Raw genomic sequence first — 15,312 nt, 5'->3', positions numbered from 1 at the left:
GCCGGGTGCTCCCTGAAGAGAGCGAAGCCCAGGTGGCAGGGGAGAGGCCGGCCGCCCACAGAACGCCTGGGCACTGCAGGCCAGGGCCGGGCTGCCTGGAGAACTGCGGGAGCTCTGTGTGGCGATGGATGCCACTGGAGCTGGTGTGAGGACCAGCTCCTCGTAGTCGTCCGCTCGCACAGAGTGGATGATGGACCTCACGCTCTGCTTGCAGAGCGGACACTGGGGCGTGGTGCTTGTCCACCGCTGGATGCAGTGGAAGCAGAACTGGTGGCGGCACGGCATGGTGTATGCCGCACTATCCCAGTTGTTCAGGCATATGGGGCAGTACGTGTCTAAATCTGCCTCCATACTTCCACCAGCTGCGGTGGGCTAGGGGGAGCGGGAGATGGCAACGTGCTCCCCGGCGCTGACGCTACAGCAGCAGGTGTGACGCTGGAAGAGGACAAGAGACATGAGTCACACAGCGGCCTGGGAAGGGGCCCTCACCATGCGCCCCCCAGCCACCAGTCTTCGTGCTGCCTACCTGTGCTGCTGCATGTGCCTCTCTGCGATGTCCCGTGTACCCGCTCTGCGCGGGCTCGGGGTGAACAACAATCAAGTGGCTCTGAAGCAGCCGCTGAGAGCTGTGCTAGCAGCACCCAGAGCACGTTTCAGCACCAAAGCTCTCTCTTTCCACACTCCACTCCTCACACACACGCTCCGTCAGAGGTCAGGCACGAACTGCTGGGCTGCCTAAGCTTTCCTTACTGAGCATCATTTGACATTATTTAGTTGCCATGATCAGCATTATCCATGATGAGTTGGTTTGGGACCTCCTCTGATTGCTGGACGCTCACAGATCCTTGGATCAGATTGTTTGCACCCTAGAGGGCTGAGGCAGTTGGTGGATGTGGTTGCCAAGCCACTCTCCATCATCCTTCATCATCCTTTAACCAGGTTTGTTGTGGCATGTGGGTGACGGGCAAATGTGATGCCTCTCTTCTGAAATGGCTGGAAAGGTGATACTGGTAGCTGCAGACCTATCACTCTCACCTCCATTCTAATTTGATCCAGTGATTAATCTGTTGAACTGTCATCCTCTTTCCATCAACAAAAGATGATGTTCTGTGTATGGAACTTAGCATTTTCTTCTGTTCCATAAGGCTGATGATTGTTACAAATCTATGTAGCCTTTCAGACATTTTTCCCCAAACATTATTCCTGTATCTGCTTTGAGCACACCAGCTGCAGTGGGAGATCTATTGGTGCCCTATTTTGCTGCTCTTGTATTTGAACCTCATTTTAGTTTTCCTATCCAAGATGGAATTTAAAATTCTGTGAGAAAAGGAGGTTGTCTTCTAGTTCACAGCTTGCTTTAGTCTGCTAGGTTATCTAGAGAGACTGTTCAGTTGTGGACACTCACCTCTGGCTGTTACAGTAACTTGTAAGGAGGTGGAATTAAAGGGAGTAATGTGCTGCTAAACTGATTCAAATTAAGTTGGAGGTAGTACTGCATACCATTTAAATTTATCTGTCTTTCTGCCACTCAAGATGGTAGGGGGTTGATTAGGTCTGAAAACCTAATAGTATTTTTTCCTCAGCTTTGGGAGAAGTTGTTTCAGTGTCAGTACTGTTCTGAGATTCCCGCTGTACGCTACACATCACTACTGTATTAGCATATGCATATACATGCAATACTTAACAGAAGAAAGATTATAGAAGCAATCTTATAGGCATACGCTATTATACTGAGTGAATGGTCACCTCAGATGCGAGTAAGAACATTGATTTGGAAAATGGATTCGTATAGTGTGGTATGGTTTCTGTAGTCCAACTTCAGATAAAGAAAAAAATGCATAGTTATCAGGGACATGAATTCCGAAAGTGAGAGATCTGATCATAAAGCTTTTGAAAGCTGAGGTATTTATAGGCTTATTTCTTGATTCGTTATAAGCATATCAGTACAATGTAGTGTTTTATGGGATAGTTATCTTACTGAAAAAATGCAAATGTGAAGAATTTCTACACAGCCACTGTAGCTCTTCTTTAAATCTTTGAATCTTATTCATAGACATGGAAAATTGTAAAACAATCATCAGTGCCTTTTGCAGAAGTTCACCTTTGACTTCATTTTGATTTTATTTTTCTGATTAGTTTTCTTTATTGGAGTAAAATTCTTGATACATTGATTCTTTGCACTATCGAGTAGAAAAAGTCAAGGAATTTCTCTTTAACATAAAGAGCAGACATTGAACTGCTTAGGAAGGTACCTAGCATGTTACCTTCTGTCTTTTTTGTTGATAGGGTTAGTTCTCTAAAATAATCAATTACTAATCTGTTCTTTTTACTTCTGACTTTAGAGATTGCAGTTCTGTGGTCACATACACTGATATTATTTGCATGTGTTTTGAAATCTTATGCCTCCAAATCGTAGTTAAGTGAATAAGCATGCAAGAGTGTGGCATTTGTTTCCTTTTCCAGAAGAGGTCAGTAGAACTCCGTTTCTGAGTTGAATCAACTTTACATAGTTTCCTGCGCAGAAATAAATGCAAAATATTCTTTTTGTTCCAAGGTCTGTGTATGAAATTTAGGTAATATAGTAAGATTCGTTTTTTTCCAAATAAAGCTGTATTGTACATACCTTCACTTGTTGAACTGCATTTACTGAAATATAAGTGGATTTGAGTTATTTATAAAGTGACTTGAAGTATTTGGAGCAACATCATTCAAATATGGTAGATATCTTCCATTTCAGTTGTACCTTTTGCAGACTTGATATTAATGCTGCAAATATTTAGCTCAAAAAATGTGATTTTTTTTTTTCCTTGACCTTTTTTGTCTGTATCATGGCTGTATTTCTGACTTAATCCTGCCTAGAGGGTGGTAGCATGTTTGTTGTGCTAACTGTGGAAAAAGTAGTAGATACATTTTACATCTTTTTAAAATACATCTTTAAACTTGACAGTTTCAAAGTACATTTGGGAAGAAGGAATACATGTATGTACGTAGATTAATGTTGTTTCCTAATAGAAAGCTGACATACTACTTGAATAATAAACAAAACCAGACATGTACCCTGTAAGGCATGAAGATCTTTGATCCCAGTTGAAAACATGTGAATTGTTGAGCTTTCGAGTGTTTAGTAAGGACAAACTAAGATACTGATATGAAGAATAGTCTGCAAAACTTGCATTGGTTCCAGGTGTATCTGAATGAAAGCATCCCTAGCTATGACTGCCATAGCCTTTTTAATATATAATTATCTCCTTTGCTCCTTTGCTATCCTACTGTTAAGTTACTTTCTCCTCTTTTTTAAGCTTTTTTTGTGTGTGTACAGAAGCTGTTTCAAGCTCTTACATCAATACTGATTTCTTGAAGATCTTACTAGGCTTCTGGAATAAGAGTACTGCTTGCAGTGGTATAATTCAGTCAGTATTGTATTGTAAAAATGTTGTAACTTTAGTCTATTTTATACTTGTATTTGTGTGAGTGTGGTTTTTGTTTTTTTGAGAGAATGGGAGGGGAGGTCAGTTACAGACATTCGTTTATTTTTAACTTCGTGGTTGCAATGAAGAAGAGTCTAAAGTTTTGCACTGTAAATTTCTGAAAATGAAAAATTGGGGCTTCTTTGTTGGTTCTTGGAGAGTGTAGATGAATGCAGCTTGAATGGGTCACGTGGGATCTCTTTGAGGTTCTGGAGTCAGTATGTGTTATAATGTAAATCCCAGTAAAAGCAGCAGTTCCAGCTTTAACTTAGGTGCAGTATATATTTATATTATATTCAATTATATATTGTATTCAAGACCCTCCTGTACGCCTACCTGTGTGACCTGGTGTAGGGAACCTGCTTTGTCAGGGGGTTGGACTCGATGATCTCTTGAGGTCCCTTCCAACCCCTATGATTCTATGATTCTTTGATTTGAGGGCTTGTATATTCTGCTTGGGTTTCTAGCTCTTGTTCTTTCAATTTTAGATAAGATGAAGAACAGCTTGTGGAGATTACCTTCATTTTAACTGGGTTATAACCAGAATAATACGGCTAAACAATATTTTAAAATGCCACCTCTAAACTTTATAATACAATATTCATTATGCTTGCATTAACATGGGAGAACTGTCTGCATCTATTTAAAACGTGAGGGTAACTTGAGAACGAGATTGTCTGGACAGGAAAATGTGTTTTTAAAAAGAAAAGCTGATGAACTTTTATTTGTCCTGTAAAGTGAAGTCTGACATATCTTTATTTAGTTCCTGGTTCATGTCTCCAATCTACAGCTAAGTAGAATATGGATACTGGGCAAAGACTAAATCTTAAAGTGTGAACAGACTGGGGAAGCACTTTCTAAATCTTTATTAAAAAAAAAAAAAGTTTTCATCTGTGCTCCAAACTTAGAAAAAGGACATATTGTGTTATGGATGTGACTTGAGACCTGTGAGGAAAAGTGGTAACAATATTTCAAGTAGCTAAATTAAGAATCTTAAAATATTTTTGATGTAAGAGTTGATTAAATTTTGTCTATTTGGCAAAGATTTCAGGAAAAAAAATATTTCCAACACTTGTGTACCGTATCCTCTTGTGATAGATATGCAGAATGGTTTGAGGTGGTAATTTGAAGCTCATATAGTTTCAGCCCTGATGCCATGAGCAGGAACAACTTTGTTTATCATTAGTGCTATAGTTTGTCTTAGCGCTGCAAACCCTGGTAAAGAATTTCTTTCCATCTTTCTTGTAGGCCTCCTTAATGTATAGAAGGGCTGTTTGGAGCCTTCTGTAAACTAAGTAGTTCCAGCTCTCCCGGCCTCTCTTCACAGCAGAGATGCTTCAGCCCTCCTGTCATTTCTGTGGCCCATGTGACATCCTCTGACAGTTTTTACAGGCTGCATTTCTTCAGTTTATCTGTAATTCAGATTACATGACATCAAAAGCAGAATTTGACATAAAGCTTTCTAGCAACACTTCAAGATTAATTGCCAATATGTTAAATGACAAATACTAAAACTGGATCAAATTTTATTGGGAATTTCCCTCTTTTGGAAGAACTGTGCACTACAGCATTTTATTTTTCTTCTTCTTTAACCTTACTAGGTTACTACAGTAAGTTTAATATACCATGATACTCAGTTATGGAGAATTAGTTTGGTTGTTGCAGTTTATAGACTTAAGTACTTTTAAGTTCCGTATGCTGCATTTTCATGTAGCCTTTTTCATAAAGATGATTTGCAATCCACTGTGTTTCTGTGCTTGAAAATTTGAAGTTTACCATATCTACAGTGACTGTGTGTAGAAACTTTGGAAGATTAAATAAGCATTGTGCTCAGAGGTGAAGAAAGTGGGGGAAACTGGAGTTTGAAGCAAATCTTTTATGCATTTTTTGAAGTATTGTGGCATGCATAGCAAAGGAAAAGCTGAGGGTAGGACAGTTGAAGAGGAAGCAAGTGGCTTTTCTTTGTTTTCCTGGATACTGCAATATGGTTTTTTTTAATCTTTTGAATGAATATATATTCATTCGGGTACAGATATTACTACTTTTATGCTTTGTGTATTTTTAAATTTCTGTCTTGGTTAAAGCTGGGAGTCAAGCTTCAGGATCCTACACCTGAAAAAGTTACTCTGTGAGAGCATTTTGTATGCTATTGTTCTGTGAACTAGTGTAAGAAATAAGTCTTTTCTTACAATTCCTCATCTGGAGCCTTACCAGGGGAAACATTTGTCCTCTTTAAATACTGTGGATTGCCAACAGGCCTTTATACTTGCCATTTATGTAATAGTAATAGCAACGTGTTAAGGTCCTTGTTATGTATTCATTAAACAATCTCAGTAATACTGGGAATTCTTCTAAGGAGCATTTACTTCCTTCTGTACTTAGTTATTCTTTCCCTTTTTTGTTCCCTTTTGATTTCTTAAAGGTTATCTAGGAAGTTGCACATACAATGTCTCCAGATTGCAAAGCATATATGAGAGAATATTTTATTCTTATGTCATGCTAGAATTAAACTATAAGCTGCATTAGTTTCTCATGTTTTCTATACACATCTTGTGAAACTGTCTGTATTTATAAAGGATATTGGTGAAACTCATCTAAAGAAGAATGCATGCACGTCAAACCTTTTGGAGTGACTGCTTAAAAATTTGAACCTTTTTTAAAGGAAGACTGTGTATATGATTTTCTTATATTATGAAAATATTAAAGGAAAGTAGGCGAAAACATTTAACCTTGACATAAGTGGCTTGAGTAGTGACATGTGTGTTCTACTTATACATAGAATTAATACAAATTTTAAGGATTAAAAGTTTGCATTTTCTAAATGTCCAGTTGAAAATGAAGAACAATTTATTTGAGCAGCAACTTTACAAATCTGATTGTAATAACGAATTATTCAACTCTTATCAGGTAATAGCTAAAAGAAAAGAAGATTCTGGAAAAATAAAACTCTTGCTTCATTGGACGCCAGAAGACATGTGAGTATAATCCTAGCAGTATGATAGGATTTAAATGGAGTTTACAGTGGGGTAAATGAACTGTCCCTAAATTGTTTTGCCTTTTTCAAATGCCTCCAATTTTTGTTAAAAAGTAATTTAGAAATTAAAAAAAAAAATCTTGTTCTAGATTTAATTGATTTTACTTTAGCTGCTGATTGATGATATTTTAGATTCTGATACTAGTTCAGGTAAACTTCAAGCTGTACTTTTTTATACATTTTTGTCATTATAGCTATACATAAAGAGGTCTTCTAATAATTGAATCATTTTGCCAGCCATATATATAAAGAAATATATCACTGGGACAATTTTTTTTCTTTTTTTTTTTTTAAACCACTGATTCATCATGATTCTCAAATATTTTTAGGCACTGAAAAATATATACCCATCAGTATAATTGTAGAACTACAACAATCTTTGCATAGGGGACACAATTTAACAGCAAAATAATCACAATTGGTCCTTCAGAGTGTGTCTTATATTAATACTGTTTATTTGGGCTTTTCCACTGAAGTTTGGAATGCTCTTCCAACATTTGATTACTTTTTCTGTTGTTTTTCCAAAGTTCTGACATTTTTCCAAATGAGTGTGTAGTGCAGTACACAAGTAATGCTCTCAGGGAGGCTTGTGACCTACAGAGTAGTAATAACTTCATTGAAATAGCTGAGCTTATATCTTTCTCTTGACAAATGAATTTAGGTAAATATTATGATCTTTATTATATGGAAAAATAGGATAAATGCTTGCTTTCCACTACGCTGTAGGAGAACAGTATGCAAAGCAGTTTTAGGGGAGACAGTAAGACAGTAGTTCTTGCACATGCTTCATGATCAACGTTTTCTTCAGTTTTTAAGAAAAAAGATCATATATACATATTTAAGTTAAATACAGTTATAATAGGTTTTCATTCTTTAGTCCATACATAAGCTCACGTTGCATTCAGTACCTACATAATTAGGTAGGATCACAGGTTTAGACATTCATTCTTAAAAGTAATATCAGAAGATATCTGTAAGTTGGTAGAATTTAATCAATAAGGGAAATTTCTCAATAACTTCAATTTTCAGTTGAAGTAGTCATAGATTTTGCAATTACTATGTAGAACAAAGGAATCTTTTCATATACAGTACTGCCTTTTAAGTGATTGAGTTTGAAGGCAATGAAAAACCTTAATGTAATAATCTCTACTTTTTCCTTTGAAGTGATATGAATTACTCAGTTCTGTAGTGTCCCAGATCAGTTACGTGCAATAGTGTGAACTTGGCAGTATCAGTCAATTGTAGCTTTCTTGTATGGAGGACTTAGTTTGCTGGTAAACCTACAACATTATTTGGCAGTTTTAAAATGTCTGTAGCTTTTCCTTCTCTTTGCAGCACGTGTAGACCCCAAGTTTCAATTAAACCTGGGAAACAATAACTAAAATATCATAGTATAAAAGTGTAGTTCTTTACTGCCTTTTAGGACAGCTTGTTATACTATATGCAACAGTATTTTGAAGTTATCATCACAAAAATATTACTTATAAAGAAAGTATATTACATTTTAAGAAAAAAAAAGCATTAAAAAGGTAATAGCAAGAGCATAAGAAGTAAATAAATTGGGACTTTTGTTTCCTAGTATAGTGACGAAAGGGTTTTTTTTTTTACCTCATGAAAGTAGGTTCAGTTGTTAGTTTTTCTACATTAAGAAAGACAGGTTATTCCTTAATGTACATCTCTGATATTTGTAGAGCTGGTTGATAAGTTTGGAGGAATTATGTCTTTCATATTTCTTGCATCTTGGTTGGGTTAGGTAGGGAGTATGCTTCCTGTGCTGAGTGATACAGTTAGGAATTATTTGGGAGATTTAATTTCATCCTGATTATTAGAGTTAAGAACAGAAAAGGCAAGATACTGTGGCTTGTCATCCATTTGTCTTACACAGGGCATGTACACACTTCAGAAAAGCTGAATGCACTCATTATTTTCCATTGTACTGAGCTGTTAATCAGCCTTTCAGATGGAGCTAATAATAATAATTTAACCTTTTCTTCTGTGAGTCATTTGGAGATACTGTTAAATTGCTCCAGATTTTCTGTACACTAAGTATTTTTGCAGGAGAATTAAATATCAGTCTTAAACATATTTCCTATAATGGAGTGAAATAACACTTGAATTTTTTTGGCACAGGAATTTATTCTAATTTTTTTCTTGTGACAATACTACTAAGTTTTCTTAATATTTCCAGTGGTATTTGCTGTGAGGAGTTTTACATGCTTATCATTTTGCATCTTCAGCATGCAATTTCTAACTGAATTGGTTTTCAAAAGGCTTCTTTTTAAAGCATTTGCTATCTTCTTTATTTAAAAAGATGTCTGTGGTGGTTTTCAACTTTCATGAGCGGTTTTGAACCTGGATAGAGAGATTACTTCCTGATTTTTTTTCAGCTTCACCTGAAAAGTGAAAACAGTATCACTGGAGAAACTCCTTTTTCTTCTCAGATAGATGTCTTCTCAGTTCTCTTGCCAAAAAAGTTGAATTTGAGTTACAGCTAACTTTCATTGCTGGAAAAAATGATTTGCAAAAGTATGTGTTATGTATATCTTTTGTCAGAGGGAAAAAGATTTTGAATGTTTTTCTTCTCCATTTGAAACTTCCTTCAAAATGTTAGTTCTGAATTGTGAACTTTTTTTTTGCCCAACATGAAATGCATTTTTTGCTCTTCAGTCATTTAAAAAGCAAAGGAACAACAACAAATTAAAAAACCCACCGTTTTATGTGGGCTGAAAATAATCCTAGTTCGTTTTATTTTTTTCTGGGAATGAGAACAGTATGGATCATTTCTTTGTTTTACATAGGGTTAGTCAGTGCTAACTGTTGGAAAGAGGTAGGAAGTAGGTTTTCAGTAAGGCACTCATGGCATTTGTAAGCCCAATTTCTTCCTTAACAACCTGACAAGATCAGCAGGGCCTTAAAAACTCAATTTGCTTTCAGTAGAAGATGCAGTAATGCAGTAAGCCACTCAGAAGCAGACAGGTTTTGTTTCAAATAGTTAAAGAGCAAAATGTCAGTCAGCATATCTCTAGCTCTCTTCCATCAGTTTTCACTGCAGGTGCCACTGAGACAGTGCTTCCTGTTAATGTGTAAGGTTTTATTCTATTTCACAGTAAGAACTGTTACGTAGCCAAAATACATTATGGTGATTGCCTGAGTTTCCTCTAGAGGTACTTGAACTTCAGCTAAGTTAGGACATTTGGATACTTAGAGCAAACTAGTGTACCTGCAGTAAATTTTATACCTAGTAAGATAAAGTGTTTTCAAAGATTTGTTTAGTTCCTGCTATCCATAAAATAGAGAATGTAGTTCTGTTGTTACTGTATGTTTGGTTTAGTATTTTTCTGGATTAATCTAAGTTCTGTTTAGTATCTTTTTCATGTTGAGAACTTGAAAGACTTTGGAGTATAGTGTGTAAAGATTGGCTGTCTTATCCTCGCTCCAGTGAAGGTGATTTTTAACCAGTGAAATTGGAGATTGCGTATAGAAACTTCATATGTACTAGTTTACCACGTAATTTTATGGTAAGAAAAACAGTTGATCTTTTTTGAATATTTTTTTATTTTATTTATTTATTCATAGTCTGCCTGATGTGTGGGTAAATGAAAGTGAGCGACATCAGTTAAAAACTAAAGTAGTTCATTTATCAAAACTACCAAAAGATACTGCCTTGCTTCTGGACCCAAACATATACAGGTAATGTCTTAATTTTGAAATTTTCATTACTTAAGTATAGTCTTAAGCCTCACTTAACTTTTTGATGTTGGGGAATCGGAATTGCTAATGCATTATACACCAAAACAGGGAGCCTTGGTCCTGTCAGCGTCCAGTAGTTAAGTTCTGAGGTCTTAAGTTATTTCGGAATTACTTAACTTCTTGAACTGAACTGTAGTTACCAAGAAGTGGGGAATGTGTGTATTTACCAAGTGTATTTTACTTTTTTGTGCTTGGTGTACAGAAATTCTAGTAAAGGAGGTACATACAGTGGAATCCTGAAAGATCACTTCTGTTAAGATCACATGCTGGTTTGTATACCAATTTTTTTAAAGTCCAAATTTATCTTTACATAATTTATATTCAGCTGTAATACTTGCAGTATTACCTTGAAATCTGTACTTGTATACAAGTACTGTTATTTTTTTAATACAAGATTCTATAAAGGGGGTCAGAGGGAGACAGTCCATGTCACTTGTCTATAAGCTGCATTCACATTTAAGTTTTTAGGATTTGATTGGCTTTTAATCCATCTTGTTTCTAATAATTTCTTGATTTTTTCCCCCCTCTGTATTAATGTTCTTGCATAATTGTCAGTACCCACAGTTGTATGTGTGTACAGTTTTTAAAGGTAATCTGAAATGCTTAATTGTCTCTTTAAGTTTTTGGAGGTCTTCAGTTATGTGTTTGTAGGTTTATTTTAAAAATGCATGAAAATGGTGGGGACGTGGGGAGGGTGTTGGGGGGTAAGAAAACGATTGTTTTCCCACAAAGTTTCCTTCCAATGGCCGAGTGTCTAAAGGAGTTCCTAGAATGGAGTTCCTAATTTGAGGTCTTGATATGCAATAAGCCTTTCAGTTCACCTTTAATATCAGTGTATTTCACTAATCAAATTAATGAAAGCTTGGTTTACAATGTGAAAATAAATCATCATACTATATGTGCTATCTTTTTAAATGTAAGTATTTTAAATACTTGCATTAGCATATGTATTGTTAATGTTAACAGCTCATGATAAAATGTTATGAGGAAATTGGATTATGTACTTTAAAACCACTTAATGTGGTGACTGTTTTATAACCTAACTTAGACATTAGCTGTCTTTATATCAATTAACTTTGCAGAACTTGATATATTATTAGTTTGATTTGAAAAGAAAGAATAATCTTTAAGAGTGATCTGTGGGATGAAATCCATTAGGAAAAATGAGCAACACTTTCCAAGTAAAATTAAGGTCCCTATGCATTATCAATTACCAAATTTCTATCAATATAGATCAGTATGTGATTAAAAAGAGCTTTGGGGCCAACTGGGAGACAAAAGAAGTAAAATCTAAGACTGAAATATTGCATGTGGAAAAAGTGGTCTAACGAATTCAATCACAGCTATTAATGTCATGATAAAATGTTGATGCTAATAGAAAGTTTGAAATCATCTGAAATGTATGCTAATTTGGGATCATATGAAATGACTTTCAATCAAATTGATTGATTGTTTATAGTCGTGATTTCATAATATGCTCTAGGCAACTTGGATTTACATCGCAGGTTCTTTTTCTAAAAACTATTCTATCTTCTTTTACAGAACAATGCCCCAGAAGAGGTTGAAGAGGTAAAAACCAAACGAGTGGGGACACCTGCAGTCTTAGTCACTGACAATGGATTTAGAAATAAAGTTGCACATTAGTCAAATCCCATCCTTTTTTTTTTTTTTAATAAATATTTATGGTTAGTGTAAACATTCTGTGAATGAAGTTGATGCTTCTGTGGAATATATTAATATATTACTGTATATCCACATTTTCATGGAATGGTACAGTGGGAGACTGAGCAAACACTCTTCTGGCAACTTAGTGGAACAACTAAAAGGCTTTGCATGCTTTCTTCTTTAAGCTGCTTTTTTTCTTTAGTGAATACAGTAGTTTATATTGATGAAAAGAAAGTAACCGTCACCATTTACTCACAATTCCCAGGAGAACTGTTAACAAGCTATTGGGCTTCTTGTCAATGTTAACTAAATATAACACATGCCAGACAATAAAACAGCTACCGAGGGATTACCCTGTCACCCTTTCAGTATGGTGGATAGTAATCATTTGTCATTTGTAACTTCGTGTCCTTTTGCAGATCCATAAAATATGTTGAATAATAGTAAAAAAAACACAAAAAAACCCAACAAAAACAAAAAAAGTGTTGATGGAATGCTTGTGTTTTCCAGTCAACTATGAATACACATAGTACGGTTTAAAGATGTTAAGAGTGTTGCAGTATGTCTGATCCCCCTTTTCAGGAGTAGGATAGTATGTTAAAGGAGATCTTTTTTCTTTGTGATCCATATCAATGGATGGTTTCTGAAAAACCTCTACTTAAGCAATTAGTATTATTTGTGTTTTATTTTTCTTTTTTGAACCTGTAGAATCCCCATTCACTTGTAAAGTATACTTTTTTTTATTTGGCCTAATGTTTTCTAGATGTAAAGAAAATGGTATTTTTAAAAAAAATATCTAGAAATTCAATCCTTTATGCACCAAAGTTGGCTTTGAAAAGGAAAGTAAAATCATTTTCTTGCTTAATAAGCAAGAAGCCATGGATTTTTTTAACTGACAAATAGAGATGTGTCTAACCTGTTAGTCTTTGTATGGAGACAAAAATGTTGCATATAGATAATAGGACATTGCTTGTAAATATTTCAGCAGATTTGTAATATATTTTTATATTATGAAATGTACTGTAGATGTTTTTTCTAGAGGCATGAAAGTTAAAATGTATATATTACGGTAGAAATAATATTGAAGGATATTGTAATTCACTAGTGCTGCCAGAAGAATTGTTTAAAAAAGCACCTTCCTTAACAATAAAAAAACCCCTTCTTTTACATACCTAAGGGACTATATACTACTGTTAATATCTGTTGTAAGAACAAAAACACATTGAACATCCTTCCCAGAAATCTTTGAGGGATGAATAGTACCCATAATTAATTAATGGCGCTCCTTTCTAATAGTGAACACAAAATTAGTTTTTTTCCTTGCTATTGGAAGGAACTAATACGTAAAATTTATATGGATATATGCAGTCAAACTGCAGAGTTAGTCCTCCTTATTGGGGAGGAGTTTACTACAGTGAAACTAATAACCAGCAGTTTTTACACTAAATCTTTATTAAAATAGAATAAAACTTAGAAGTAACCCTTTGGTTGCAGAAGTGAGCATATCCTAGTATAATACAAATGCATTCTGCATTGGTACTGACACAAGAGTCTTGCTTAGCTCCGATGGGTTAAAAATATTACTTATATACATGAAAAAAAAATCTTATCAAACAAAATAAAGTGCAGATTAAAAGCACCACTAATATAAGATGTTCTGGAATGGTTGTTTAATAAGGGTATTATTCATAAAATCTGTAGTGATGTGACTTTATTTTTGGAAAAAAAAATGCAGTGTTGTTTTTTTTTATTTTATTTTATTTTTGCTTGAGCACTTCACCTACTGCTTTTTCTGTACCTATAAAATAATCCACAATCTTTGTTTCTTTTATGAATTTGTTATAAAATTGCCAAATAGAAGTGTTTCAGATATAGTTTGTATTTGTATTTTTTTAATTTTATTGCTTCATGAGTTTCTTGTAAGTCATTTATAATTGACAGATGATTGTAGACCTTGCCTGAGTATTTTTTCTAATAAAACAAAGCAAACAAACCTCGTTAGCTTCAAAATTGTAAGATTTCAATGAAGTTTTCAAAGGTAAATGTGTGTCACCATCTTTTTTATTTTGCCCATAAGCAGTGAAATGCATGTGTTTAAGCAAATGTGAATTTGGGGATTCTGTCATGTGTTCTTCATTTAAGCTGTGTCTTTCTTTTCCTGGGTATGAGAAAAGTATTTTCTAATGTTCTTGTGATACAACTTGCCTTTTGGAAGGAAAGAAAGAAGTTTAAAATCAAAACATCTGGGAGCAAAAGGATAAGATTTTTTTCTGTAGAGTCAAAAGGTAAGCGGATTTGTGGTGATTTTAACTTTCGAAGTTATAGAATTGAGCTAATAAAAAACAATGTATGCTTAAAGTTTTTTATATACCCAATTTGCAGAATGCACTTCATGTTTTGCGTTTCACATGAAACTCACTTCTCTGAAGGTGTGCTTCATCATTATTTCTGCCCCCCTGCCCACCTCTTATGAACTCTAGTTTTTACAGAATAACCAGGTAGGTGGAACAGGCATGGCATAGGATTTCTCAGAAAAATTATTCAATTTTTCATACTGTCTTTCTTGAAAAGCATTAATCATTAATTCTTTTCTCAACCTCTTGAGCAGTTATTTGGTTTTGGATGTAACATACAGAAGCTTCCTCTTGTCTTTCTAAGTAACACCTTTTTCCAATTACTTAGATTTTCTAGTTACTTGAGAATATATCTCCTCCCAGCTGGACTGTTTATTTTCGTTGCAGAAGAATACTATCAAGACAAATAGTTATTTACCCTTTACTGCAAGCTTTTCCTGACAGATTTAGTAAGATTTAATGTGTAAAATTATTTCCAATTTGTAGAGGTTTAGTCAGATGCATTGTGTTGTCTTCTACATATAACAGAAGGGGTGAGGTGAAGGAAAATTTAGTAATTTTGCAGTTTAATTTTAATCTGGAGTACATATTTCATGAGGCTTGAAAGAACTGTACAAGTTCAGCTGGATAAGAGAAGTCTTTTGTGGGCAACCTAATGGCAGTGTTTCAGTAGGTAAGCAGTTACAGATAAGGTGGAGGTAGGGTTACTAGAACTGCTTAGCAGGAGGAGTTGTTGTTGGTGGTCATGAAATAGATTTATTTATTTTCCCCCCTCCAGTATTAGGAAGGCTGAGCCTTAGAACACATTGCACTTGTTGATCATGAAATCTTATTTTCTTGGAGGTTTAAGGTTCCAGGCAAAGCCCTGAGCAACTTAGTCAGGATTCAGTGTTAGTCTTGAGCCAAAGGTTGGATTAGAAACTTTCCTAAGGAACCTCTCAACATGAATAATTCTGTGCGTTGATTCAGAAAGAAGCTGACTTTCTCCTCCAGCCTCCATCTCAGGCAAGCATCGACTATATTTAGATGGTAGAAAACAGTT

At 35.1% G+C, this 15,312-nt stretch overlaps 1 protein-coding gene across 3 annotated transcripts in view; it reads left to right on the top strand.

The window, feature by feature from the left end:
- AEBP2 (AE binding protein 2) overlaps positions 1–13,913 on the top strand; it is a 52,028-nt gene extending 38,115 nt beyond the window's left edge. The window contains exons 6-9 of one of the 3 annotated variants that reach the window (XM_065742522.1): positions 6,375–6,442; positions 10,078–10,191; positions 10,454–10,520; positions 11,794–13,913. In XM_065742522.1, coding sequence (XP_065598594.1) covers positions 6,375–6,442; positions 10,078–10,191; positions 10,454–10,508 — 237 coding nt within the window. In that variant the 3' untranslated portion in view covers positions 10,509–10,520; positions 11,794–13,913. The remainder of the gene's footprint in view (positions 1–6,374; positions 6,443–10,077; positions 10,192–10,453; positions 10,521–11,793) is intronic. The other 2 variants (XM_065742524.1, XM_065742523.1) reach the window with 2 other exon arrangements.
- Positions 13,914–15,312: the final 1,399 nt, after the last annotated feature.

This window comes from Cyrtonyx montezumae, unplaced genomic scaffold (assembly GCF_038088225.1).
Source record: "Cyrtonyx montezumae isolate F1298 unplaced genomic scaffold, pur_monq_1.0 scaffold_3, whole genome shotgun sequence".
NCBI lineage: Eukaryota > Metazoa > Chordata > Aves > Galliformes > Odontophoridae > Cyrtonyx > Cyrtonyx montezumae.
The sequence above is the reverse complement of the archived record's forward strand: the minus strand, read 5'-3'. Positions and strand labels throughout refer to the sequence as shown.